Below are 25,410 nucleotides of genomic sequence, written 5' to 3'. Positions count from 1 at the left end.
AAAAAGGTAACTAGATTAGAAGCCCCGCCAAGGCAGAAGTTTTGGTCTGTTTTGCTCACCGCTGTATTTGTAGCATCTAGGCCAGAGTCTTGGCATATCGTAGTACTCAGTGGATATTTGTTGAATGCGTGAAAAGGTGAATAAGCATGAGCTGAAGGCAGACATGTGCTCAAACTCTCCGAACACGTTGAGCACTCATTTGGCAGCTATTAATCATGAACCATCTGTGTAAGCTGGGGAGTGTGGTGGTGACCGTGCCCAGGTCCCTGCGCTTATGTGGTTGGCTCCCCTGATCCTTGTATCCTTGTATAAATAAAGTGATGGGAAGACTAAGTAACACATAGTGAAGTACTTAGCAGAGGGCCTGGCACACAGAAATGGTAGCGATTACTTTCTTCCACATATTTATTTTGTAATTCGTCATCATTTCTTTCTGAAGCTCTTTGAGGATAAGTGTCATGATTTTTTGTGTCTTTCTAAAGATATCAGTGGTTGGGGTGCCTGGGTGGCTCAGTTGGTTAAGTATCTGCCTTTGGCTCAGGTCATGATCTTGGTGTCCTAAGATGGAGCCCTGAATTGGGCATCCTGCTCAGTGGGGAGTCTGCTTCTCCCTCTCCCTCTGCCCCCGCCCCCGCTCATGCATCCTGTCTCTCTCTGTCTCACTCAAATAAATAGATGAAATCTTAAAAAAAAAAAAAAAATCAGTGGTTGTTATAAATGTTTCAAGAATTAAAGTAGTATGTATGCTTTGCTTTGTAATTTGTAAGATTTAGACGTGAGGTATTACTAACAAATGATAATGTAAATAAACCTTACTATGCTCTTTTACAGTTTCTGGATGTGTCTTTATGCAAAAGTATATTTAAAAATGTAGTAAGTGAGGGGCACCTGGCTGGCTTTTGTGACTCTTGATCTTGGGGTTATGGGTTCGAGCCCCACATTGGTCGTAGAGATTTCTTAAAAATAAAATCTTTAAAAAAAAATCTAGTTAGAGCCTATTACATCTACGAAGGAGACTTTGAATTATTGAACTTTCCAAGAGCAAGGCAAAGCTATACAGCAGGAAATACCTTTATTAAAGAGCCAGATTTAATTCACCCTCACTGGGTCAAGTCCTTGTTTTCACAGGAGCACTTCTCTTCTGGACATCTCTCTGGAAGAAAGTCAAGAGTCCTTGAATGTAGGTGATAGCAGTCTCTATGAAGTGACTAAGAAGTGTGCATCCGTCATGAATATTCTTTCTTCATTGAGTAACTAAATCAGCATGATCTATTTAAAATATTATTAGGTAGTATTAACCAAATGACAAGATGTAATCATCTGTAGATTCAACTAGTTCACATATCTCAAAGTTTCACTCGTATTCAAATGGTTGCAGGGCAGTTTTGATGTTCACTTGAATAACTTCTAAGAAAGGTTATATGGTAATGTCAATATATTTTTGAAAATCCTTTTTTCATGTTTTCCCCCCTCTTCCAGTCCTTAGGTGAAAAACAAAAGCTTGAAGTAAATTAGTTAAGTGAATTTTGTTTTAAACAGTTTTACAGCACTCTCAGCAGTTTAAAAATCCATCGTCGAGAATCTCTATTGTAAGTAATTAATGAAGAATTTAAGGAGGGCAGTGTACACATTGCTGCCTGGAAGCTCTCCATGTAGCAGTCAAGCTACGGAATGTCTGTTTAAGCTGTTCTCATCATGTTTGGATGGTAGTTACCAGATCCCACGTATGTGACTTGCATTGGGCTTTGTAATTATAGGGACCAGACTCTGTTGTTGCAGCTTGATTTGAAAACCTCCAGGAGGGGCACCTGGGTGGCTCAGTCTTTAAGCGTCTGCCTTCGGCTCAGGGCGTGATCCCAGGGTCCTGGGATAGAGCCCCGCGTTGGGCTCCTCGGCTGGGAGCCGGCTTGTGTTCCCTCTCTCACTGGCTCTCTCTCTCTCTCTGTCAAATAAATAAATAAAATCTTAAGAAAAAAAGAGAGAAAGAAAGACAGAAAGAAAGAGAAAGAAAGGAAGGAAGAAAACAAAACAAAGAAAACCTCCAGGAACTCTCTACCTCTTCCCAAGGCAAGCCTAAATACTACTCCCTGGCTTTCAAGACTCCATAATTTGGTTTTGCTTTGCTTATTTAACCACATTTTCTACCATTTGCCATTGACACCTCTTAGCTCTTGTCAAGCTGTTAACTGTCTTCAGATTTACTTTGGTCAGGTTTGATCCTCTGCATTCTTCTGTGTCTCGGCATTCACACTTGTGCACGTGCACTTGCATACACATGCTAGACTCTTGTCTTTTCTTTCCCTTAGTCTCTCCACATCCTACCACCTTCCTCTAAGATTGACTTTAGGTCCTTCGTTGTCTATGAGTGTTTTCTTGACCCGTTTGACCATCCCCTCTTCTGAAATGGTGTAGAACGGACCAGCTTTATGAGCATTTAATTTCATACTACCTTTTGGTGTTCAGTTACTGTCTCTTTTGGTCTTGTTTCCTGAGCTAGATTATATACTTCACGGGAACAACACCATGCATTATCTTTTTGTATTTACCACAGTACTGAGTTTAGGGAAGTTCAGTAAATATTCATCAATATTTTACCACTAAGTCAATCAGTAGAAGCATAGTTTCTTTTGAACATGGTTGTTGTGGGGGCACCTGGGTGGCTCAGTTGATTAGGCATCTGCCTTCGGCTCAGGTCATGATCCGAGGGTCCTGGGACTGAGCCCCGCATCAGGATTGGGCTCCCTGCTCAGTGAGGAGTCTGCTTCTCCCTTTCCCTCTGCCTCTCCTCCCCCCCCCACGTATTCTCTCTCTCTCCCTCTCTCCCTCTAGTAAATAAATAAATACATACATATGTACATACATACATACAATCTTTTTTAAAAAATGGATGTTGTGGGATCTTCTGATTAGCTCTGGATATACATCAGATAAGCATAAAAAACTGTTTCCTCTCACCTAATGCAAGACGATGCACTTCAGTTAACAGTAACTGAAATGGATTCATGTGATTTAAGGGGCGCCTGGGTGGCGCAGTCCTTAAGCGTCTGCCTTTGGCTCAGGTCGTGATCCCGGTGTTCTGGGATCGAGCCCCACATCAGGCTCCTCTGCTATGACCCTGCTTCTTCCTCTCCCACTCCTCCTGCTTGTGTTCCCTCTCTCTCTGGCTGTCTCTGTCAAATAAATAAATAAAATCTTTTAAAAAAAAATGGAGTGAGTAATTATATGAAATATAGAGGGGCCTAAAATTTTAATTATTCTGTATTACAAATCTTCATATTTCTTGTGAGTATTTTAAGTTTGCTTCTAAGATTTATACAGTAGGAAGATAAAAAGCTACATGTGTAACTTATAAATATCTATATTTTGTGTATGTTGCAGTACTAACCCCTGTCCTTCTACTTTCTTATCTCTCATTTTGTGGTTTTGTTGCATTTAGTTTTTTGGTGCCATTGAATTTAGAATTTTAGGTGATTGGCAGATAGCTGTGAGGGTGATCATAGGAAGAATCCTGTTTTAAAGATCTTGACATGGAACACCAGAGTTGTTTGATTAAATCCAGACTTATTTAAGTTAGTTTTCTATTATTTAAAGAAGAAAAGGGGTAATGCTGTGAAAAACAGTAGGTCATTAGAGGTCTTCTCACATGTGGGGAGCAGAAGTTTTATGTACAAGGCATCTTAAAATCCATCAAACTTGGGAAAAGGTGAAAACGTTTTGCTTCTCTGAAGTTTATACTCCTGAGTCTATTCCCACTGTGATTTTGAAAATGCCACAGGTATAAAAGATTATGATCATCTCAGAATGTATGGAGAGATCTGGATTGAGCATGGCAGTGAGCACAGAGAAGCCTGGGAAAGGGTAGTGCATAGAGGGTTGGGGTGGGGGGAATGGGGCAGGGCTAACTTTGGCTTCTTTAATACTGGGATGAGGTCAGAGGACCATTAAGACTATAAAATGCAGAAATGCTGGAATGCCTTTTTCTGAGATGGGTGTGAAGAGTAGTAAAATTGTGGCAGAGGTATGCTTTTAAACTTGATCCATGGAATATTCTCATTCACTCTTTGAGTCCTTGTTCTGTTCAAATACTCTGTTTTACAAATCTGACCAGCCTCATTTTTCTCATGCCTTTTGCAACCCAAGGAAAAACCCCACTAATCCCTGTTCGTGGATTTGATGTTTTTCCTATGGGTAGTGGAGGCCACGGATTAGTTTTGAGTAAAGAAATAGGTTGCTGATATTTTTATTTTTGCTAAGTTGTTCCTTTTACTGGATGAAGAACCTCGGGAGGGGAGCTAGGGTAAAGGTGGTAAGCTGGAGGGACAGACACTCCTTAAGAGTAAAACTTCTTATGATAATACAGTTTCTTCTAGAAGAGTGTTGTGTGGGAGTTGGAGGTGGGAGGAGGTATGTCATGCAGCAAAATCTCCTGGGGGACCTTTAAACTACCTATCCCTGGCTTTTTTCCTGCTGTCTGGACCAGAGTGAAACACTGTGACTGATGGAAACCTGCTGCGTGCTCAGGTGGGGGAACCATTGCTCCAGAGCTCATCTTCTAAAAGGATGACTATATTAACCAGGGGAATAAACAACCATCGAAATGAAACAGAATTTCCCTGCAAGTTGATTCTTGCTTGTTATAGAGAGATTTTTAAACTGCCAACTGGCTTTGCTGATGAGCACACTGGAGCATGTTTGTGTCCCCTAGACAGGTGTGTTTTTGTCAGACTTCAGGTTTGGGGTGCTGGAGGGAAGAAAGTTCCCTCACTTTATCTGTATAATAAAAAGCACCAATTAATGACAGTTTGATAATTACCACTTTTCAACCTTTTTGAGAAGGGAAAGGAGTTAAATTTTTTTTAGGACCAAAGTGAAAACAGTATCTGATTTCTGTTGGATATTTCTCTTTGGTTTTAAAATCTCTCGTTTTCAGAACATGCTCAGAAAAAGGGTTAATCTTGAGACCGCAGGTATTGACAGGTCTAGGTATGTGATCTGCTTGGCTGTTTTGCAAGGTGCTGTAAATGCTGCCTGAGTGTAACGTGACACCAGGTCGGCCCAAGTGGCCAAGGATGGAAAGTGGAGAACAATGTGAAAGAACCGGAATTTCAGGTCTAGGCAGTGAGTAATTGCAGCCTGCCCTCTGAGTCCTGGAACTGAACATCTGGGTGTCAGCAAAAAGACGCAAGCATAGAGAAGTCAGCCTGCTTGTCTTGATCATATTGACTGTGTGTGTGTCTGTGTGTGTGTTTTTACATTAACGTGGTTGAGGTGAGGTGAGCTTATTCATGTTTCCAAGGCCTGCTGCAGCTTTGCATATGTTGCTAGAAGCCTGACCGAGGCTTTCGATACCAAAAACACCAGGTATCCTTCACGCAACAATAAAATTATATTTTTGAAAAAGTTCTAGGTACTTCAGTTGCCCTTGCCCCCCCACCCCGAATTGCAATGAAAGGTGCTTTAGCCAGAATAGCTGTTTAGAAGATATTGGTGGTAAATATATATATGTGGTACTTGTATGGATTTCAAAGACAGATTTTTAAACTTCTAAGTTTTCTAAAATTCCTTGACTATTTAAAATAAAAGGTAAGGATATTTTCTCTTTCTTTCTTTCTTTTTTTTTTTTTTGAAATACTTTTTTTTTTAAACTAAAGTATGAGAACCCTGAATACAGTGGGGAATGATTTATTCCTCTTGTGACATTAACTTGTATTTTTGTAACTTCTGTGTTGTGTATCGAGTACATGAGTTAGGCCTATAGAGTGAGATTTATTTTACAAATGATGCCCCTTTTTTTCTTTCTTTCTTTTCAGTAGGAACTGAGAGACCAACTACCCTTATTTGGGAAAGTTCAAATCTGGTTAATTAACTGTAACTACATTTTGGTGTGTTTTTTAAATCATTTTTTCCATATTTACATTTTTAAAAATATAAGTGATAGAAATACTGAATTCCAAGAACTAGCAAGAATATCAGTTAAAATTTATTTTAAAGTATTTTCATGAATTATTAAGTTGTGGTAGCTTTTTATAAAAGGCTTATTAATGTTTTCACTTTCTTGGCTGAGTGAAGATAAAGTAAATGGTATGATGTGATAGAGCTTGGGAAAGAATAACAATACTAAAACTTTAAGATTTAAAACAATAACTGAAAAACCTACAAACTCCTCTACTTAAAAGTTGTTCCAGGTAAAAATATGATTAAAAGTGATTTACCACAAATCAGAAGGTTTTATGGAATGGTGTAGAGATCTTTGCTGCAGATCCTTCTGTAAAAGATTTCTTCTTTTCCTCTGCTAAAGAATAATACTGATGACATTCTATTAATGTAGATATAGGGGCATGAGTAGAGAGTGGGGCTGGGAATGTGGGCCTCTTTGGCTCTTTTGCTTTCTTTCCTGTCTTTGTGACCTTGGGCAAGTCAGATTGTGCTAGGCCCAAATTCTTTCGTTCTTCAATGACTGTGTTGTTTTAGGTAATCCTTAGATTATTTTCAGCTTTAAAATTGTGCGACTCCACACTTTTTATTTATTTTTATTTTTATTTTTTTTAATGATTTTTTATTATATTATGTTAGTCACCATACAGTACATCCCCGGTTTCCGATATAAAGTTCGATGATTCTTTAGTTGCGTATAACACCCAGTGCACCATGCAATACGTGCCCTCCTTACTGCCCATCACCGGTCTATCCCATTCCCCCACCCCCCTCCCCTCTGAGGCCCTCAGTTTGTTTCTCATAGTCCATAGTCTCTCATGTTTCATTCCCCCTTCTGATTACTCCCCCTTTCTTTATCCCTTTCTTCTCCTACTGATCATCCTAGTTCTTATGTTCCATAGATGAGAGAAATCATATGATAGTTGTCTTTCTCTGCTTGACTTATTTCACTTAGCATTATCTCCTCCAGTGCCGTCCATGTTGCAGCAAATGTTGAGAATTCGTTCTTTCTGATAGCTGAGTAATATTCCATTGTATATATGGACCACAGCTTCTTAATCCAGTCATCTGTTGAAGGGCGTCTTGGCTCCTTCCATGATTTAGCTATTGACTCCACACTTTTTAGATTGAGAATGGGCAGGCCCTGGGACTATTGTATAGAATTTATCTTGGTACTACTGATTTATTATTTTCATTTCTTCTGGAAGCTAATGTGTAAAGCATTCTATCATATTAGAAAACAAATGAAAAAGCCTGACTATGGTATATCACATAAGAATCTTAGTCATTACAGTTTATGAGTTTATTGCTTGCTTCTCATTTTAATCTGCATGACTTCTCTTCTTTTCTCTTACTTATTTGATTTCCTTTCATTTCTGTTGTATTTCTTCTAAGATAATGGTTTTTCCAAATATGCTTGCTTTTCTCGTGATGGGTATGTCTGTATGTTGAAAAGGGCCTTTTATTAGGTTACCACTTCATATAAAAATACTTCCTGTCCAGATACCTGTATTTGGCATCTGGAGTTACTACAGAATTCCAGTTCTTTAGATACTTTCAACTTTATAAACGTGCGTATATACATAGACATAAGCACTGTCTGTACTTTATTAAAGGTAATCTTTCAAGCATCCCATTGCCCTAAGCTGTGTATTTTACCTCCTTTGGGCTAGAATTGCTTAATCTAAAACATTTTTGTCATACCTTTTATTTACTAATTTTCATTTTGAGTGTAATGAGTTGATGGCCTGGTAACTTCCAAAGGGTAGCAGTGATTTGTTTTTAAATATCATTATGAATTAATAGGTTTTTAGACCCTTGTGTATAAAGACCTTTTGAAGGAAACTTAAATTTGCATTTAATCAGGGATGAAGAAAGCAGATGTGAGAAGTACTAAAAACTGATTTTGATCGTCATGTTTATATAACCGAAATATTTTATAATAAACTAAACAAAAATAAATTGTTTGAGTTGGTTGTAGTAGCCATCAGTGCGACTGAGGATTTTGTGTTTACAATCAGTAAATTCATTTTGTTTGGAACAGGGGCATAATGGAACTCTGTGTTAAGGGAAACATGCCAGACAGGGTGAGGTCTTAGCCTAGAAGCAGCTGGATTTATCAAGTAGGTGCCAAGTTTTCAGGCACTGGAATAGAATTATACTTTTGTTGATAATGGGCTATATAGTATTCTTTGTTGGAGTCTAGCAAGTAGCTGTGGTCAAGGAGACTCCCAAGGAGTATGGAGATGAGACTTAGGGAGTAATGAGGTACGTGGCTCGCACCTGTTACCTGTCTCCCGCATTGTACTGAGACTGTGATGAAGTTATGTTTATGGAACAGAAGTTATGTGCCAGGCATTCTGTACATGGAATTTGCACCCCATCTTCACAGCAACTCTAGACGTTGGTGTAATATATTGTACCTATTTTACAGAAAGGGGAGTCGGACACTAAGTAACTTGTCCAAGGTCACAGTGCAGAAGATTCAGATCCAGGTGGTCTGACTCCAGAGCTTGTGCTCTTCTAACTGTTTTTGCTTGCTTTATAATTTGACCTTAAATCTGCAGCTTATTTTGGTGATAAAAGATTAGGAACCTTATTGTTGAGACCCTCCTGTGGTATATCCCCTGGAAGGAGAAGAATATGATCCTGACACAGTTGAAAGACATGAGAGCCAACTTGGGGAGTTTACTCTTTCGTGGATGCTCAACTAGACGACCGCTCGAAGTTGAGCAAATAAGTTAACTGTTTATGCGTATGTTGGACAAACAGTCCAACTGAAATATAATTTCCAAGTGAAATGTAATGTCACATATTTTTTCTTGTTATTTTATAAAGAATAAGTCACACTTTGAAAATGAAATAGGTTTGAGAATTACTAATGAAGCAGAGTGTTCCTGAATATCATATGTATAGTTAATGGTTATAATACATACAGTTAACTGAAGACCTTCTAATTTGTTAGGGTAAAGCAAAAAAAAATTTTTTTTCTCTTCATTCTGAGTACCCATGTCTTTTTCATACTAGAGCAACTTTGAGGAATAAAATGCTAAGTTCATTTGGGACATGTTTTAGACACTTTCAGGGGCACTGATGTGGACTTCTCTAACAGTTTAGGGAGTGGATTTGGAGATCAGGAGCTGAACTCGGGATGGAATTCCCCCCCCCCCAATTTGATGCATATATGTATTTACTTAGAAATCTGTGTTTCAAACTATTAGAGCACAAAGGATTTGGGTAGATTTAGAGGCAAGGCTGTGTACTGTTGCCCTGGACAGAATCCTGATTTAGGAGGTGAGGGATCTCATTGCAGTTGTGTTATGCCTTCCAATGGTGAGACCTCGGGCACAGGGACTCAGTTTATTCATGAAAAACTGAAGCATTGACCTAGATGTTCAGTCTCATCTATTACTGAAAAGATTGTGATGCAGTGGGGCTTTGTTTTTTAAGTATCTCTAATATGTATGGGAGAATCAGAAACTGTCTCCCCAAGACCCATCTTGGTGCCGTAGGCTGTGTAACTACTGAGAGAAGGAGTGGGAAAGAAAGAAGACAACAGGGTCAGAGGCCTGATTAGGCCAATAAAATAATTTCAAAGCTTTTCTTACACATTTTCAGTTTATGAACTTCTGTGTAGAAATGAACAGAAGCTACCCACCAGAGTGAGGGTGTCTCTATCTTAACAAGTGGCTTAGGGATCATGGACAGTCATTTCAGTTTTGGTTTTATTACTCTTGGTGTTAGTGTATATTGGAAGGTATGGGTATGTTGATTGCTTGTACTTATTTTTGAGATTTTGTATTAACGCATAATAGTGTGGAAATGCTAAAAAAAAAGGTACATGATTGCTGTGAAAAAGAAAGTGAAACTTTACATAGATGTGTTCACATTGGTTACTGGTGGAGTGTCACTTTGTATTTAACAAATAAATGGATTTGGAATGGGCCTTTTGGAATCTAACCTTTTACAGAAGAACTTTTGTTACCAGGAAACATCCCTTGATTCTGTCTATACTTTTCTTTTTAAGATTGTATTTATTTGAGAGAAAGCACGAGCAGGGGGAGGGGCAAAGGGAGAGGGAGAAGCACACTCCCCAGTGAGCAGGGAGCCAAATGTGGGCTCAATCCCAGGACCCCAAGATCATGACCCAAGCCAAAGGTAGATTCTTAACCATCTTAACCCCCTGGTGCCCCAGTATAATCCTTTTTACTATTACTGTGGGCACACAGATTTGGTAGGTACAGAAGGAATTTTAGACAATGGTTACTTACCCAGAGAGGTTTTGCTCTATCCTGCTCGCTAGCATATTGCTTTCGAAATAATAGGCACTCAAACAGTTATTCAGTTGAATTAGGGAGACATAATTTTCAAATGTGAGACAGTGTACAGTTAGGGCTAACTTAGTGGACAGTAAGTGCTGTATTTCTTTTTTTTTTTTTTTTTTAAGATTTTATTTATTTTTTCGGCAGAGATAGAGACAGCCAGCGAGAGAGGGAACACAAGCAGGGGGAGTGGGAGAGGAATAAGCAGGCTCATAGCGGAGGAGCCTGATGTGGGGCTCGATCCCATTACGCCGGGATCACGCCCCGAGCCGAAGGCAGACGCTTAACTGCTGTGCCACCCAGGCGCCCCAATAAGTGCTGTATTTCTAAATGGAGTGATCCCGATAGGTGGAGGTGTAAGAATTTGGGAGGTTTATGAAAGAAATGGGGCTTGAGTATTGACTGGGAAAGATGTGAATGGATGCTGAGGTGGGAGAGGTATTCTAGGAACGGGGAATAAGAATTTAAGAAGGAAGGCAAGAATGAATACAGTTTGTGTGAAGGACCGTAAGAAGGGGGCGCCTAGATGGCTCAGTCGGTTAAGCAGCCTGCCTTGGGCTCGGGTTATAATCCCAGGGTACCCGGGCTCCCTGCTCAGCCCCGGGGTTGGGGGGGTGGTGAGGTTCTGCTTCTCCCTCTCCCTCTGCCCCTCCTCCCTGCTTGTGTTCTCTCTCTCTCTCAAATAAATAAAATCTTAAAAAAAAAAAAAAAAAAGGACCTTAAGAAGGCAAGCCCAGTGCGGAAGAATTAGATTGGGTAATAATTTAAGGGAAAAGATTATAAGTAACGTTTGTCCAAAGCCAAATGTATGTTTTATGTTTATATGTCTGTCCGTGATCAGTTTAGGTTGAAGCATTGTTTTCCCCTCCAGTTATGGTGCATTGCTCAAAAACTACCTGAATGCGCTAAAAATAAAAATGCTTTTCTACTGTTGGAGTTGAGCTCATTATTGAAAGAGGCAGGGTAGAATAGGTGTGGGAGACTGATGGGTTCGAATTCAGTATAGTGAGTAGAAATATCTCTTGAATTGGATTCTTAACCCTTATTTTATTTTGATTCCCAGTTAGGAAAATTACAGTTATCCATGATGACCCCTGGAGTCCAGAGTATATAAGGAACCAGCTTTCCTGAAATTAGGAAATTGAATATTTGATTCGGCTGGCACATGCACGTTTAAGTTTTCAGGGAAACTGATTGACCAGCTCAGCATCATTCCCTAACTTGTCTCTTTAAAACTAAAACTGTAAATGCTGTTTCCAAGAATTAGATGTTATTTAATGTGATTATTTTTATAATCTTTGTCTTTTCATATCATATTTGTCGCCATAACCCTATGATGCAGTATTTCATGAAATTGTGATAAATTAAAAAATGTTTCCTTCTACTTTTGTTAGTAGTGGTAACTTTTTTTTTTTTTAAATAGGCAAACATCTTTGGCAGGCACTTTTTAAGCATTTCTCCCTCCACTGTGAAATTGTTTTCACTCTTAAGTTGCGTTTCTGTTTTTCTACTATTGTAAAGTGCAGTTCTTTGCATGTTTTAATTTGCCATGACGTGGTCAAGTGCCGTTTCCTTCCTGTTGCTTGCAAGCCTGTGCTAGAGATAAGGATACATTTCAGTGCATTAAAAAAGAAGCCACTGAAGACGGGCTTAAGCATGGTAAAACATTCTACTTACCAGAAACCTTTTTAAAGAACAGAAAGAATAGACTTTAATTTTTGTTTATTTTTAAAGGCTCTTAAAATAGCACTTACTAAACTTTGAATGTATTAGATTTAAATTCAAATATATATTAGGCATAAGAGGGATACTGAATAAAGGTTTCTCCTAAGGCAAAAAATATACAGATGAAATTACTCATGGAGTAGCAATTCCTGTGTGGTTTGCTGGGTTACTGGCAAGAAGGAAGTTGTTTATATGTCCTTTATTGCAATTACAAACCTAGTTATTGCTGGGTGGATTTTTTTTTTTTTTAAGTATTCGGTACTTTAACTGTAGTTTAACTGGGGCGAGGGAAGAAAGGAGAATGGCTTCACTTTCAGAAATGAGAAGTGATTTTATCTTAGCAGGAATGAAATCTTTGAAGAAAATATATATCTAACTTAAAAAAAAAAGCCTGTGTTCATCAGTCATGTTGATTTTGTTTAAAAACATTACCAAAAAATACGTTGGAGACACTGCCCTCGGTATTTATTGTGATATTCTAAGTGGGGATGATTGCTTTTTCATAACTAACTTAAGCTTCTGTTTTTCAGGCCAAGAAGTTCTAGAGAAGAAAAATTTCAGAAAAATTGCCTCGGTTTGAGTAGAATATCAGTGAACCAAGAAAATTTGAAGCACCATCCCTAAAGAAAACCTGGTATACAGTAACTTCACAGACTTAGCTGAGGGTTTTTTACCCAAATTGGTCACTGGATTCTGCTGCCTCATACTTGAACCTGCTTGGAATTTTTCTCATGTGGATCTAAGGGGAATGCTTTATTATGGCTGCTGTTGTCCAACAGAACGACCTAGTATTTGAATTTGCTAGTAACGTCATGGAGGATGAACAACAGGTATGAGACCCAGAGACAATTGGATTTTTATTAGTTTATTATTATGATTTTTCCATTTGCAACAGAAAATTATTTACTTTAAAAGACAGTAGGAGAAACTTTGTGATGTAAAAATGTAGATATTAAAAATTTGGTGGTAATTGTGATCCTGTGTATTAAGTACTAGTTTAATTTGTTAAAGAATTTAATCCTTAGCTTTGATGTGGAACAAGGAAGTAATGATTTCAGGGTTAAGCTTGTTTTTTTGTAAAATGAGACCTAACAGTAAATAAAATACCTTAAGTAATTATTTCAAAGTACTTCAGAGTTCTAGAGCACATACCAACAAGACATGTAAATTTTTTTTTTTTTTGTAATACAGGACTGGTGGTTGTATTAGTTGCTTGCAGTTTTGCAGTTTAAATGTATGTGGTTAATTAGTATTTATAATCCTGGGCTAGTTTTTCAAGTGGATGGAAAGATGTTAGCAGTACCATAATCATGCATCGCCTCAGTCCAAAGCACGTGATTCTGACGAAGTCACTTAACTTCTCCAGGTCTAGCTAGATTGCATCGTCTGTTGAATGGGGGGATTGAACTGAAGAATTTCTAAATTGGCTTTCACTGATGTTCAATGATGTTCCAGTTACTGTTTCTAGAATGAGAAGAAGATCCAAGAGACATTGAGAAAAGGATCTAAATTAATTCTAGTCTCCCTGCCCCTCTGCCCCACCTCCACTTCAAGGGGGAGACGCTAGGGGTTCTTGGGACTTTATAATTTACTTCATTTTAAATAGGTTATGTGGGAATGTAAGACATGATTGATGTGGGAGAAATGCTGTGTTAGACTCAGTGTACTGGCAAAAATATTTTGAGGACCTTTAGGCTTAAAATATGCCTGATAAATTGATTTAGATACTATTTGAAATAAGCCTAATTCCAAATATCTAACGTTAATAGGCCAGTTACAATGTATCAAACTTTTATTCTAGAAACATAGTTATGACAGATAATAAAATTGATTCTTACTTTGGGCAGGGCATTATAATTTGTTTGCTGTTTGTATTGTCTATTGAGACGACAGGATTAAAATTTTCTAAGTAAACCTACAAAAGATGAGAATTTGCATTGAGGTACCTTTAAATCAAGATGAGCTTTGGCTGGGAAGGAAAAAAGTTTGAGGAAGAGGATTGCTTGGTCCCAATTAAAAATATTAATAGGTACATGGATTTAATCTAGAGACAATAGAAGTTTTAGGAAAGAAAGTATTTTGAATTTGTTTTTAAACAGGGTATTTCTCTGTACGTTAAGGTTTGCAAACTGTATGTTTACTGCGCAGCCCTCTTGATGAAAGAGTCCAGGCTCAATATAGTGAGGTTTGTTCTCTATGTGGCCACAGAGGACCGGGCTCTAGGCCATTCACTGGTATGCTCTAGTGCAGTGGCTTTGACACTCTCCTGACCGTGAGAAATACATTTTACGTTATGGTGCAGTATTCCTGCATGTGTCTACATTGCCTTAAAACTAGTTTTGCACTTATCTTTAATATGTGTGATGTGCTTAATTTATCTCAGAGAGGTTATTCATGTCTTTGGATAGGGAAATGATGCTCTTAACATCAGAGTGCACATACATGTTTTTTCTTGTTATTTTCATCAAAATGAGTGTATATATTGGCATATATATTAGTTTTGTTCAGGTATTATTATAAGGACTTTACGAATATTAAACATGAGGCAAATAGTATTATCCCATTTTACGATGAGGAAAATGAGACAGAGAGAGGGTAAGTGATTTTCTTAATCCTACAGCTAGTCAGTAGCGGAGTTGCAATTTGAACCCAAGCAGTTTGACTCTCACTAACGATACTCTTGCATTGAAGTATGCCAATATTACTGTATTATAATCAATGTCAAAAACTGGCGGGTTTAGAGCTTTCCAGTCTATGGCCATGAGCGTAGCAAACCTAACTGGTTCTATGGGGGTGGATCCTGTAGTGACGGTCTTACTATCATTAGCATTTTATCTAATCTGTCGTTCTACTTCCTTGTTTGCCTGTTAGGTTTGTGGGGTTTTTTTTTTTAAGGTTTATTTATTTATTTTTAAAAGACAGAGAGAGAATGAGGTGGGGGGGAGGGGCAGAGGGAGAAGCAGACTCCCCACTGAGCAGGGAGCCTGATGTGAGTGGGACTCCATCCCAGAAACCCAGGATCATGACCTGAGCTGAAGGCAGATGCTTAACTGGCTGAGCCACCCAGCTGCCTCATTAGATTTGTTTTTGATTTTAAAAGTAATAACGTGCCGATGACAAAAGAAGACACCTAATATAAAAATATATAAAATGGTTCTTTACCCTTCCTGCCTAATCCATTTCTCCCCAGAAGACACTATTATTACCTATTTGATGTGAATTGTTAGCCAAAGGTCTAAACAAGAGAGCAATATATGTACATACAAACCTACATAAAGAGGTTGTTTTTAAGATACAAATGAAAGTATGCTAAACCTTTTTTGTGACTTGTTTGTTTTTACTTAATGTAAATATGTGTGTATGTATGCTGGCTCTCCATCATTTATTTTATCTACATGACGGATGGATCATTATTTATTTTACCGATCTTTGATCATGGACAGTTGGTTTTTACCAGCGTTTTGCTATTATAAACAATATTGCAATGAACATCCTCATTAAGAGCTCAGATACTAGAGTCAGAACACCTGGGTTTGAATCCTCGCTCCACTGCTTATTACCTCCCTGACTTTGGACAGATGACTTACGCACTCTCTGCTTTGGTTTCCTTATCTGCAAAATGGGGATGATATTACCAGACCCTATATTGTAGGGTTGTTGTGAGAATTAAATGAGTTGATGTATATAAAGCTTTTAGAACCATGCCTGAGCACTCTCATTTTGTTACTATGCATGTGCGTGTATCTTTGTACACTTGTATGATTATTTCTATAACATTTCTAAGAGTAAGTTTACTGAGTTTACTAAAAGCATAAATACTACCAAATCATTCTTCAAAAAGTCTGTATCTGTTTCTACTACCACTAACAGTCTATTTCCCAAACTGTCACTAACAGAAAGCCTTTTTTTTTTTCCTTTTGGTCGGTCTTTTGGGTGAAAATCACATTTTACTCTTAATTTGCATTTCCTTGATTACTAGTAGTGAGATTGCTGGGTTGTTCTTTAAGTTTATTTACTGTTCATTTGAATTTCCTTTGAATTACTTATTAATTTTCTTTTGCCCAGTTCTTTATATATTACAGATAATGCATTGTTTTCTAACTCATTCATTGTACAGTTAATGGTTAGCTTTCTTTGTGACACACAGTGCAGATATGTTTTTCCTACCTGGTATCATCTTTTAACAATATAATATCTTGTGCCCTATAGCATTTCACTTATATATGTCATAAAATCAACCAGTATATCCTTTGTTTGTTTGTTTGTTTCTGCTTAGAAAAGCTTTCCTCACCCTAATATAATTAAATACTCTTTTTATATTTTCTTCTAGTTTATGTGTTTAACTCCTCAGTACGTAATGGAATGTATTTTTATAAAATGTGAGGTATAGGGATCTGACAACTGCCTTCTCCCACCAATGGGGATGTTGGCCCTTCATGATTTGTTGAATATATTATGATTTCCACACTAAGACTGACATCTCTGTTATATACTAAATTACCACTTTAGTTTTGAACTTGCTAGTGTATTTTATTCCATTTAACTGGTTTTTATTATGCCAATATCACATTGCATTAGTATCAATTTATAGATTTGACATCTGATAAGATATTCCTTCCCCTGCATTAAAAAAAAAATTGGTATAGCGTTTTGGATGAATTTTAGAATTAGCTTCTTAAGTTACATAAAACTCTGTTGGGATTTTAACTTTTCAAATTTAAAAGTATTTGTGTCTTTTAAAATAATTCTGTTGGGGGTGCCTGGGTGGCTCAGTTGGTTTAGCAACCAACTCTTAATTTTTTTTTAAGTGAAATTATTTTTTTTATATTTATTTATTTATTTATTTTATAATTTTTATTTTGTTACATTAGTCACCATACAGTACATCCCCAGTTTTTGATGCAATGTTCCATGATTCATTACTTGCGTATAACACCCACTGCTCCATGCAATATGTGCCCTCCTTAATACCCATCACCGGCCTATCCCAATCCCCCACTCCCCTCCCCTCTGAAGCCTTCAGTTTGTTTCCCAGAGTCCACAACTCTTAATTTTGACTCAGGTCATGATCTCAGGGTCTTGGGATCTAGCCCCATGTCAGGCTCTGTGCTTAGTGGGAAGTTTGCTTGAGGATTCTCTCTCTCCCTCTCCCCCTCCTTTCACTCTCGTGCGCTCCCTCTCTCTTCCTCTTTCGCTCTGACTCTCTCAATAAATAAATAAATCTTGTAAAAAATAATTCTGTTTTATGATCCTGTATTGGTTCAGTTGGTTCTTTACAAAATCACTGTTTGAAGGCATCAGATTAGAATACATTTCCTGTTTTGAGTTATGGTCTGTGGTTATAAATGTCATCTAAAGAAACTGACACCATTAATGTCTCGTTGCCACCACCTCGGTCATTTTCCCTTGTATTGATTTGTACTCTTTTCAAAATTGCTTGGAAGAACTCCTTTGGGCAAAGATGGGTATGGGGGGATGGTAGTGTTGGAAAGGAAACACCAACATTATTGGTGCTGACAAGCTGCTTTTAAAAGTTTGCTCTCAATGTCTCTTCAGAACTGGGAGTATTTGTAGCTGAGAATGAAGCATTTCTGTGGGAGAACAATACTATCAGTATTGAGTTGCAGTATGTACTTTTATTTGAAGGTGCCTTGGTTTGACCTTATTAAACAGGTGTAGTTGCCTGGGGAATGAATGAGAATAAGAAGAAATCTGAAGGCTGTGGATATGAGTTTCTAAAGAGAAGGAAACTTGACGATATGCTCATATAGTCCAGAAGTTAATTTAATGAAAAACAGCTGGTAGTTTAATGCATTTTGTAATTTTGACCTATCATTACATTATATGTTTTTTCAGTTGTTGGTTCTAAAAGTAGAACCTAGCAAATCATAGTTATTTATGCTTAACAGACTTAGCTCACTAGGGAGAAGCTTGGTGACAAGCATGGGAAAGTGAAACAAATATTTTTATAGAATCCTATCACAGTATAAGAAGGTGGTCTTATGACATTCCTTAGGGTATAAATTGGTTTGCTCTGTTATTCCTAGAGGCTAAAGGCTAAACAGTGCCTTGCCGTCTTTTTAACAAGATACCCAGTAATTCTCATGCAGTGTTTGAGAATCACTACATTCTAACTTTGGGAAAGCTTCACTGTGGAAGTTACATTAGAACTGCGTTTTGCAGGAAGGCTCAGTTTATCTGACAGAATGAAGGAGCAGAAGTGTTCTGGGACAGTAGACTGTACCAAAACCTTTGATGGGTGTCTCTTAACTATATAGTCAATCTAACCACCTTAACTTATGGTTAGAAGCTTTTCATAGTGTGACTGTTCCATGCACTTTTCTTTCTTGTACTCCATTAATTTTGCCAGCCTATTGTATAATTTCCCCAAGTGCCTTCCTGCTTGATCTCCCATATTCATACCTGTTGACTATTTAAGTTCTAATCTCTTTCAAGATCTTAGGACAAAACCTACTAATTCCAGGAATTTATCCTAAAATCATTACTTCAGGAATTAACAAAGTTTACCCTGTTACTTCTACATCACTTATTGTCACTGTCACACATTTGCCAGGTTAAATTTTCCATATATACGTTAATGATTTTCCCAGATAAATGCTAACTACTTGAAGAAAGGGATTATTTTTCCCCTTCCACTTAATATCTTCCAAGGCATTTAACATCATTCATAATACCTTTATTGGTTGAGTCTTCCAGATTTTCTTCCTCCTCTTAATCCTGTCGGTAAAATGATGTGGGATATGGATGTGCTCAGTTAAGGCCCTTATCACATCAGAAGACTTTTGCCCCAAACTCTCTCGACTACAGTATATTTTTTTCTGGGACCTATTTGTCCACTTTCTCACTTAGTGCATGGGCAGTGTGGCCATATCACCACAATTCTAAGACCAGAAAGAAATGAAAATAGATGAGTGGCCTGAGCCTGAGTCCTGGCTTCTTGTCTTCCTTTCTGAACAGCATGAACTTTACCACCCACTCCACTTTTTCCTCCAGCTGTTGGTTCCCTGAGCTCTGTGTAATTGCCCAACCACTGGGTACCACCGGTGAGCAGTGCAGCCGCCAGCATCTATGCAGACGCCTGGGGGCTCAGGCTCCTGGATCTCTGTGTCCCATTCCACCAGCCAGCAGGGTAGCTGGGGGTCCAGAGGCCTGGCCACCAGGTTGGCTGGGGGCCTGGCAGGCATAGGGGGATCCAGGGTGAGAAGGAAACCATGCAAGACCTGAATGACCACCTGGCCTCCTACCTGGAGAGGGTGAGGAACCTGAAGACTGATAATCAGAGACTGGAGATCAAAATCCAGGAATATCTGGAGAAGAAAGGATCCCAGATCAGAGACTGTGGGCATTAACTTCAAGACCATCTAGGAGCTGAGGGCTCAGATCTTTGCGAAATCTATGGACAATGCCCACATTGTTCTGCAGATTGAAAATGCCCACCTTGCTGCTGATAACTTCAGAGTCAAGTGTGAGATGGAGCTGGCTATGCACCAGTCTGTGGAGAGTGCTATCCATGGGCTCCGCAAGGTCCCTGATGACACCATTGTCACTCGGCTGCAGCTGGAGACAGAGATCGAGTTTCTCGGGGAGCTGCTCTGCATGAAGAAGAACGATGAGGAAGAAGTAATGGGTCTACAGAACCAAATTGCCAGCTCTGGACCTTGGCAAGATCATGGCAGACATCCAGGCCCAGTATAAATAAGCCGGCTCAGAAGAACTGAGAGGAGCTGAACAAGTATTGATCCCAGCAGATTGAGGAGAGCACCACAGTGGTCACCTCACAGACCACTGAGATAGGAGCAGCTGAGATGACCCTCACGGAGCTGAGGTGTGTAGCCCAATCCTTGGAGATCAGCCTGGACTCAGTGAGAAACCTGAAGGCCGGCTTGGAGAACAGCCTGAGGGAGGTGGAGGCCCATTACATGATGCAGATGGAGCAGCTCAGTGGGGTCCTGCTACACCTGGAGTCAGAGCTGTCCCAGACCTGGGCAGAGAGGCAGCACCAGACCCAGGACCACAAGGCCCTGCTTAATATTCGGTCAGGTTGGAGGCTGAGATCTCCACCTGTCACCTGCTGGAAGATAGGGAGGACTTCAGTCTTGGTGATCCCCTGGACAGCAGCAACTCTTTGCAGACTGTCCAGAAGACCACAGCCCACAGGATTACGGACGACAAAGTAGTATCTGAGACCAATGACACCAAGGTTCTGAGGTGTTGAGGCAGCAAAAGCAGGGTGCCCTTTGAGGAGTGGGAGGCTAATTAAAAGTTCAGAGGTAAAAGAGAAAAAATGAATATGGATGAGATTGTTGCATAACGTAGGACATAGACTAGAGGAGGTCCATGTGAAACATTCAGTGATAAATTTTAGTTACTAGTGTTTACTGAGCATTTTGTTCTATGCACGGTGCTATGCACTTTACAAGGATTACCCTATTAATTCTTGAAACAATCTTAGGAAGTAGGTACTTTAATTCCTACTTTACAGAAGAGTCAGGTGAGGCTTAGAGAAGGAGAGCAACTGGCTTATAAGTGATAAAAGTGGGAACTGCCACCCAGCTTGTGTCTTCAATGACTGTATGTGAATAATGCCAGCCACCAATGCATGCAAGTGGTAAAAGAGTGGTTTTAAATGTGGAAGAATTATTATTCTTTGCATTTATGATTTTAGCAAAAAAGAAAATGTTATACATTCTATTAATTTGTTAATGTAATTACAAATTTATAGTCTTTGTGCCCTGATATACCTGTGTATACCTTAAAAAAAAACACCCAGCTTTATTGAGATATAATTTACATACCATATAATTCAACTATTTAGACTGCAATTCTGTGATTTTAGTATATAAACAGAGTTGTGCATCTGTCACCATAATCAGTATTGGAACATTTTTGTTATCCCAAAAAGAAACCTGTACCCCTTAGCAGTCATGCCCTATTCTCCCCAATTCCCACACCTTGGCAACCACTAATCTACTTCTTGTCTCTGTGGGTTTGCCTGTTCGGGGACATTTTGTATACATTGGGTCATGCAGTATGTGGTCTCTTCTGAGAGGCTGACTTCTTTTACTTAAACGTAATGTTTTCAAGGATGATCCATATTGTAGCATGTATCCGTACTTCATTCTTTTTATTGCTGAATAATATTCCATCGCCTGGGTATACTACATTGTATTTATCCACTCTGTATATTTTTCAGAAGAATACTATTTTTTTTTTTTAAATGAAGTTCGTGTTGGTCAGTTTTTTGTCAGGGATGGAACTGGCCATCTCTGTTCTCCCAGAAAGTACTCAGTCTCTTAAAGTTACCTCCTGGGTGAGTAAGAAAATTAGTACCTCTTTAATGTAGCTCAGTTTAGCTACATGATCTTGAAAATTTTTGCCTCCTTTCTGTTTTACTTATTAACACACATAAAGGAAAGATAAGTCATTATATGAACAGATAGTATTACTGGCCTCCCCCCCCTCCCAAGCCAGAGTCACCTTCAACACTTTTTCAAGAATATTGGTGAAAAGATAATGTCCTTTGGTTTACTAAAGTAAAAAGAAAACTGATTATTACAGGTTTTTTAGAGTGTGGATTTAACAAAGTGATGTCCTCAAATAATGTTCATAAATCTGATATGTCTAATATTAAATAAGTTAGTATATAGGCAGAGTTTTTTTCTTTTTTCTTTTTTTTTTTTTTTTTTTTTTTGACACAGTAGCCAAAATTCTCAGTATTAGGGCAGTTCTTTTTTTGGAAAGAATTACAGTGTAATGACTGGTCATACATTTGTGAGCTTACCTGTTTCATCTGTTCCCACCTAATGAGACATTGAGAGAAAGAGCACTGCACATGTGAGGCGGGATCAGGGAAGTCATCCTGGAATTGTAGAGACTGGACTGAGGGAAGGAGAGTTTTCCTCTCCTAAAAGGTGATATTTTAGGTGACAATTTAAAGATTTATTATGATTTATGGTTTCGTATGACTGTGCACCTCTGTCATTCCACTTTATTTCCTGGTATGGGGAAAACAAAAACAGGATTTAGGAAAAACTTCCTTTTACCTATAGGAGAGTAACTACAGGGAAGCTCAAGGAAGTGGTAGCTCCTCCCCCTTTCCATGCCCCAACATGTGGGCACATTCAGAAATAACTGGGTATTGAAGATTTACCTGGGAAATGGTTTGTTAAAAAGTGGTTGATTTGTGTGCGTTCAGATTCCTACAACCTCAGCATAATATTGAATTCTGGGAATTGATATTTCTTGTCAATTAAGAGTCTGTGACACGTGGCATTAAAGAGTATCAGCTCGGGAACCAGCAGCCACCACTTACTAGATGTGTGACCTCAGACAAGTTTTAAAATTGCTCTGAGCTTTGATTTCCTCCACCAAAAATGAAAGAATTGCTTGCCAAAGTTACGAGCATTCATTGTTTGTGTAAAGTATTTGACAAGAGCCTAGCACAAAGGAAGTGGTCAATAAATGTGACGGTTACTGTTATTAATGATCTGAATTAAAGAAAAGGTGTTAAAGTTTGTTGTGTACCACTGTGTACTCTGTATTACTCAATTGTTTGGGATAAATTAGGTAATGAAGTCAGGTTTTATATTTTGAATACCAGTTAGACAAATTCATTCAGCACTTTTTTTTTTTTAAATGTTTTCTTAGTTTTCTCTTTGCTGGCTTGGCTCTAGGATAAGCCAATAAGCTCGTCATTCAGGATTTTGAAAATCCGGCAGATTAATTCTGTGGGGAAGCACTCTCCTTTAACATTATAACATATTAAGTTTGTTTCAACATAGTTTGACCTGGAGTTGTTCAGGTTTTTTTTGGAGTGACTCTAATTTCTGTCATTGCCTGTGATTGGCTAGTGTAACTGTTCCATTCTGGAAAAGGCTTTGTTGTAGCTTAACTGTCTATATTCAGGAATGTCTGCCTCATTTTATTCTATGATTCTTACATATTTATATAAGATTCTTGTCAAAGTCCATCTTGTAGAAGTAGGAATTCCCTCTTTAATTATGATTTCACTTAAATTTTTTGAGTTATATATAGAATCCGCCTGTTTAAAACATCAATCTGGTAGTGGTGTTGATTTGTAACTAAACATTTAAACCTGGTTAAAATTTACTATATACTATAAAATATACTCCCAATATCTACCTTTTTTTTTTTTTAATTAAATCTCATAACTGATTCTGTTCACACTTGGGGACACCCATACACACACACCCTCTTAACCCAGCAATGTATTAAACTTTTAAAATGAGCACTCTAATAAGAAAACCAAAATTGTTTTCAGTGTCTGTTGTACTTTTTGAGATGCATGGCCAAGTTGTAATTTATCCTGGCTGAAAAAAGAAAAATCTGGGCAAAGACTAAAGGCGGCCAATAGTCATGAAAGACCTAAACTGGGATTAGATTTAGCCAAGTCAACTCCATAGGGATTTACAGTGGAATTTTAAACATAATCTGGGGGAATTCTGTAGAAAAGACCATTTTATTTAGACCTTTCTATGTTTCATGGTACTGTGCAAGAGAGAAGCTAGGCTTCTTCTGAAACACTCCTCTCTGCTGTGGCCAACAGAAATAAAACAACTTCATTATGTATGTATCTTCAAGCTTTATAACTGAGATGAAACTTTTATCATGACCATAATTTATCTATAGGATCCGGTACTCTTATAGTCTATCCTAGTGCTTAATCTTGTGGAGTTGGGAGTCAGATTGCCTGGGTTAGCGTTTCAGCTCTGCCTCTTCCTATCTGGTTGACCAATGTCAGTAAGAGAGCACAGTGCTGGGGGGATTGACTGGGATAAGCCGTATGAAGTGCTTAACAGAGTGGCTGCTTCACCTCCACCACCACGTTAGGAAATCCATGTTATTTCAGTTTTATTCATCATTTTATTGAGGAGACTGGAGGACATCACTCTATACAGCACTGTGGTAAATTTTTAAATCCGATTAAGAAAGTACTTTGCAAACTATGTTAATTTCCAGAGATTTGAATCCCTTTTATACTAAAGCCACTGGCTATAACATAATATTTATCTACATCATGATGTTTATAAAAAATACACAATCCATAAAAAACCTAAGATATTGAAGAAAGAGAGCCTTTGGGAAGTGAGGGGACTGATAGAAGCATATATTTCCATTTCGTGCCCAGATGCTGTTTTGCAAGTTAACCTCCATGCTGAGAATACATGGCCTGCTCTAGTCATGAGTGAAGTGTAAAAATATTTCCTAACATTTCATAGAGCCCTTTATAGTTGCCAGTGTCTTTTCCACATACGCTTTGATTCCCACAAATTATGCTGTGATGGAAATACTCTTCATTTCCTATTGTAGAATATTATTACTGGATAGCTAGAATAACTATTTTAGAGTCTCGTAATAGATTCCTAGGGCAGAGTTACAAAGGCACCTGGGGTACTGTTCAAAATAGCCTACCCTATTCACTAAAGATATTTGGATCCCAATTCTGATTTAATAACATTGTTTAGAGTGTCAGTGGATAATTTGTCTTATTAGCTGTTCATTTCTATACTCATTAGTTTTGCTAGTACTTGGCTAGTTTGTTTATATTTCTGTTAAGAGATAATTGCAGAACTCTGTGGGGATTTGATCTATCACTTGAGCTAGTGCACTGAAGTATTTCTAAGTTTTTAGAAGGGTAGTAATGAATATTTGGTGTTTTGTTTAAAATGAAAATGCGCTAATAATAAGACTGAGGAGATAGCCAGGAATAGTTCCCACATGCATAAAACTGGTAGGCCCAAAGAGTTTCATGGATGTTATTTTAAACTTTAATGAATCATTTAAACAGTTTCGATTCAGAGAAAGAAGTTTCCTAATTCATTTTTACAAAGCCAACATACATTTGATACCAAAACCTGGCAGAATGTGTACACACACATGAGGGATGGGTTAATCCCAAAATGCATATTTTGTTTAAATATAAGAGCTAGTATTTATTGTCTCTTACGTTTGCCAGGTCCTGTGGGCAATATGCATTTTTTCTTTTTTTTTAATTGATTTTATTAAACTACATGATGTTGGTTTAAAAAAATAATCCATAGAAGTTGAGCCAAAAGCTACTTCTCAAAGATGAAAATTATCTCCAGTTGTGAGGTTCTTTCTTTTTCTCTCGCTTGATAATTACACTTTTCTTTACATACTTGGGAGGAGGACGGCCCCACAATGGTGTCTATACAAAGCCATCTGAGATTTTTGCCATGAGACTCTGAGCATCCACTAAAACATTTTACCTATAATTTATAAAAGAAAGTGATTCTCCAGACTAGAAAGTCAAGATCAGTAAACCCGTTTCTCTAGATTTTCTTTTTAAAATACGCATATTTTTCCTTCAACTTTTTTAAAGAGTCTGTTTTAAGTTGATCTACTTTTCTTTTTTTTTTTTTTTTAA

General features: G+C 38.1%; 1 protein-coding gene and 1 pseudogene across 6 annotated transcripts in view; both read left to right on the top strand.

Annotated features, from left to right (window-relative positions):
* Window positions 1-25,410, top strand: part of ELF1 (E74 like ETS transcription factor 1) — a 102,160-nt gene that overhangs the window by 45,274 nt on the left and 31,476 nt on the right. For 5 of the 6 annotated variants that reach the window (XM_026493366.4, XM_048215531.2, XM_057308253.1 and 2 more), the window contains one exon: window positions 12,512-12,811. In XM_026493366.4, the coding sequence (XP_026349151.2) occupies window positions 12,740-12,811 (72 nt within the window). In that variant the 5' untranslated portion in view covers window positions 12,512-12,739. Of the gene's footprint in view, window positions 1-11,747; window positions 11,916-12,511; window positions 12,812-25,410 lie in introns of those variants that run through there. The other variant, XM_026493365.4, reaches the window with a different exon arrangement.
* LOC130542986 (keratin, type I cytoskeletal 18-like) lies at window positions 12,819-20,679 on the top strand (annotated as a pseudogene).

Source organism: Ursus arctos, unplaced genomic scaffold (genome assembly GCF_023065955.2).
Source record: "Ursus arctos isolate Adak ecotype North America unplaced genomic scaffold, UrsArc2.0 scaffold_10, whole genome shotgun sequence".
NCBI classification, from domain to species: domain Eukaryota; kingdom Metazoa; phylum Chordata; class Mammalia; order Carnivora; family Ursidae; genus Ursus; species Ursus arctos.
The sequence above is the reverse complement of the archived record's forward strand: the minus strand, read 5'-3'. Positions and strand labels throughout refer to the sequence as shown.